The following is a 3,399-nucleotide window of genomic DNA, read 5'->3' on the forward strand; positions in this document are numbered from 1 at the left end:
GATTTTCGTAGAATTTTAGAAATCATAAAGTCTTTATTCTATACAGGTGACTTTTATTGACTCTTAAAAGTGTATATTTAATACACTTAAATTTCAAAGTCAAGTACATTTCATCAAACTCTCTATAACTTAGGCATATACATGCGGAGCAGGGCGTCGTCTTTGAGATTTTAGGGACCTTGTACGGAAATTATAAACTGGACCCTTTTGCTCTGGTACCAAATTACATAATCTCACCAAAATTATGTGATCAATTGACAAAATTAGTAGTGAACAAATAAAAGAAGCCATGAAACAAAACAAAATGATGAATAATATAGTAAAACACTAAATCCAAAGGTAGACCTTCAGCAACAAATGATATAAAAAATTAGAAATTAAAAATCCACACATTCGTTCTTTTTAATCTCTCTATCTCGCACTCCATTCTCTCGGCCTGAACAAAAAACGAAGTAATCAGATCTCAAAGTTAATTAATCTAACCATATATCAGCCAAAAGTTGAGGGTCCTTTGGAGGTGGGGGAGCCCTGTACAATTGTACAAGTTGCTCCCCCTCAAAGCCGGCACAAGGCGCCATCGTTCATCTTTGTCATCCATCCGTTCATGTCAACGTGGTCATAGAAATTTTCACATTACGACCTGGTCAAAGAAATTCATTCATGACAATTACCACTTATACATCATATTCAGCCTGTTTTTTATGCATGATTTTACGATTTCAAAAACACGAAAAAAGGGAAATTAGAAAATATCCAAAAAAAAACCAGGATCCTATCAGTCGGTAAATTATAGTCTGTTTCTTAACCAAGTGAGATTTATCGGATGGGAATTTGTTGCAGAAGAAGATCCTGTGAAGTCTGAGGAATTGGTGTTGTAGGCTTAGCCTGAAGATTCAGTTTGGCCTCCTTGAGAACCAGAAGCACCATCTGACTTTGAGAGCGATCTCGGAGGAGCAAAATAGGTGGCCACCGGCATCTTTGATGGGAGATTCGGCAATGGAGCCTCAAAGTTGAGCACTTGAATGGCTTGTTGTATTGAAGGCCTCATCTTGTAGTCCGGATGAGCACACCACAAGCCAACAATCATCAGGCACTCCACTTGTTGCTCATCAAAATCTCCACATAATTTTGGGTCAGCTGCTTCAATAACTCTCTCCTCTCCATAAAGCTCCCAAACCCACTCAACCAGATTGACCTTACTACTTCCAAACTTTGGGTCGATAGATTTTCTCCCGCAACAAATCTCCAAAGCAACAATTCCAAAGCTGTAGACATCTGATTCCTTGCTAGCCTTTCCTGTGACAACATATTCGGGGGCCATGTAACCCAAGGTTCCAGCCAATGCTGTCGTTTGCGGCTCTTGTCCGTGGTCCACAAGCCTTGCTAACCCAAAATCCCCAAGTTTCGCGTTGAAGTTCGCATCCAACATAATATTGCTGGACTTGATATCCCTATGTAGCACACATTGCTCCCATTGTTGGTGTAGGTAGAACAATCCGGAGGCCAAGCCTTGAGCAATTTTGTATCTTGCCTCCCAAGTTAACACGCTTTGCTCTTTGAACAAATGAGAGTCTAAGCTGCCTTTGGGCATGAACTCATACACAAGTAAGAATTTTCTTTCATGGCACCAACCAATCAGTTGAACAAGATTTCGATGCCTAAGTCGACTAATGATCTTCACTTCCGAGGCATACTCCTTCGGTCCTTGTTTAGAACCCCTCGACATCCTCTTAACAGCAACCGGTGACTTCAAGTCTGGCATAACGCCTTTGTAAACCCCACCAAACCCTCCCTCTCCAAGCATTTCTTCCTCCCCAAAGTTATTCGTTGCCCGAGCCAATTCCCTATACGAAAACTTCCTGGGACCAGCCCCCCTTTCAAAGTCGTTGTCAACCAATTCATGAACAACGGAATCTTCATCACTACTTTCTCCTGTTTTCCTCTTCTTCCACAAAATGAACAAAACCAAACCCAACCCACCAACCACGACAGCACATCCTCCAACTCCCAACCCAATTACTAGTCCTATGCGCTTACTTCGATAGGCAGAACTAGCCATGGGGTTTGATGCAGGAACTGCAACCACTGCCGGTGTTGGTGCAGTATCAACCTCGTGATCAACGAGTGAAGTGGAAGTGAAACTCCATGAGATGATCTTCTGAAGAGAAACAGAGCTACCCGTTGAAGCAGAGAACCCCACAACGACCCAATCAGGCAAATAATCTTTCAGATCAATAATATAGTAAGTATGTGTCATCTTTCGTTCGGTATAATTGTAATCAAAACTAGTGACGGCTAGACTAAGATTTTTTGTAGTGGAATTATAAGTAATGGTAGCACTATTTGGTTTGCCAACCATTATACCGCCATCCCAGCGGCTGGTAATAGAAGAGTTGAGGGAGTTGACGTCGATACCTACATGAGGGAAGATGGGGTCGTCGAAGGCTGGCTGCTTACCGTTTGAGAAGATATCAAACTCCACCGCCACAAAAGGGTACTGATTCCTCACAATACTGGTGTCGTTCGAAGGTGTGGAGTCGAAAGGGAGGCCGAGACTGCTACCCCGGCCTAGTGTGGCGTTGAGGAAGGAGCCTTTTGGGGCTATGAAGAACACGAGGCCGTCGCCATATTTAACGCTGTGATTGGAGTCGATGGCGAAGACAAAATTGGTGGTGAAATCAACCAGTTTTCCGGTCGCGTTTTCCCGGAGGAGGAAGGGTTGGTGGAAAGTGGCTCGGCCGACACTGCCGTCATGTGCTTGGTCCACAGCGCTTTTGGTGAGGCGGAGGAATTGGGGGTCCAAATACGCATCGCCCTCCGTAAGTATAGTGGCGAAGTCAGCAACACTGAAGCTGGAGAAGCTGAAGTTTAATGGAGTGATAGGAGGGGTTAAGAGAAAGAAGAGAACAAGTAGGAAGTGAAGCTTTGGAGATCGGAGTGTGGATGCAATGATCATGGCAACCATTTTTGGAAATCAGGAGAGAGATTGAGTTTCAGAGGGTTTGTATTAAGCTAGCTTGAACAAATGTTTCTCATCTGAAGTAAAGACTTGAAAGAGCAGTACGTGCTTGAACAGAGTAGGTTGTGGAATTATTGACACAAGGAGATAACAGAAAAAATTTGTACACTCTGCTGTTATTAAAACATGAGGAAGGGAGTGATATTGCATTGGTGATATTAATGATAATTAAGGATGTCCTCAGTCCCAAAGCTGTTGACAAACACAAAAGTTTCGGAAATTACCAATTCAAATACAAATCACTTTCCTTCGACAACTTGACCTTGTTGACTCTTTAAACTATGTTCGAGTACTACCAATTCAAATACAAATCACATTCCTTCCCTTGCCACTTTTTATTCATAATTTGGGCAAGGGAAGGAAGGATGTGAAGCTTTGGA

The 3,399-nt window shown here is 42.7% G+C and overlaps 1 protein-coding gene across 1 annotated transcript; it reads right to left on the reverse strand.

The window, feature by feature from the left end:
• Positions 1–613: 613 nt before the first annotated feature.
• On the reverse strand, positions 614–3,399 carry LOC125478641 (L-type lectin-domain containing receptor kinase IX.1-like). The gene has a single exon (XM_048587020.1). The coding sequence runs from the start codon at positions 2,963–2,965 to the stop codon at positions 881–883; it is 2,085 nt and encodes a 694-aa protein (XP_048442977.1). The 5' UTR covers positions 2,966–3,399; the 3' UTR covers positions 614–880.

This window comes from the organism of the source record quoted next, unplaced genomic scaffold (assembly GCF_019419815.1).
Source record: "Pyrus x bretschneideri cultivar Hongxiangsu unplaced genomic scaffold, Pyrus_bretschneideri_v1 Contig25, whole genome shotgun sequence".
NCBI classification, from domain to species: domain Eukaryota; kingdom Viridiplantae; phylum Streptophyta; class Magnoliopsida; order Rosales; family Rosaceae; genus Pyrus; species Pyrus x bretschneideri.

Bases quoted from the DNA above. Each gene is read 5' to 3' on its own strand.
- LOC125478641 (XM_048587020.1), bottom strand. From the start codon at position 2,965: ATGGTTGCCATGATCATTGCATCCACACTCCGATCTCCAAAGCTTCAC.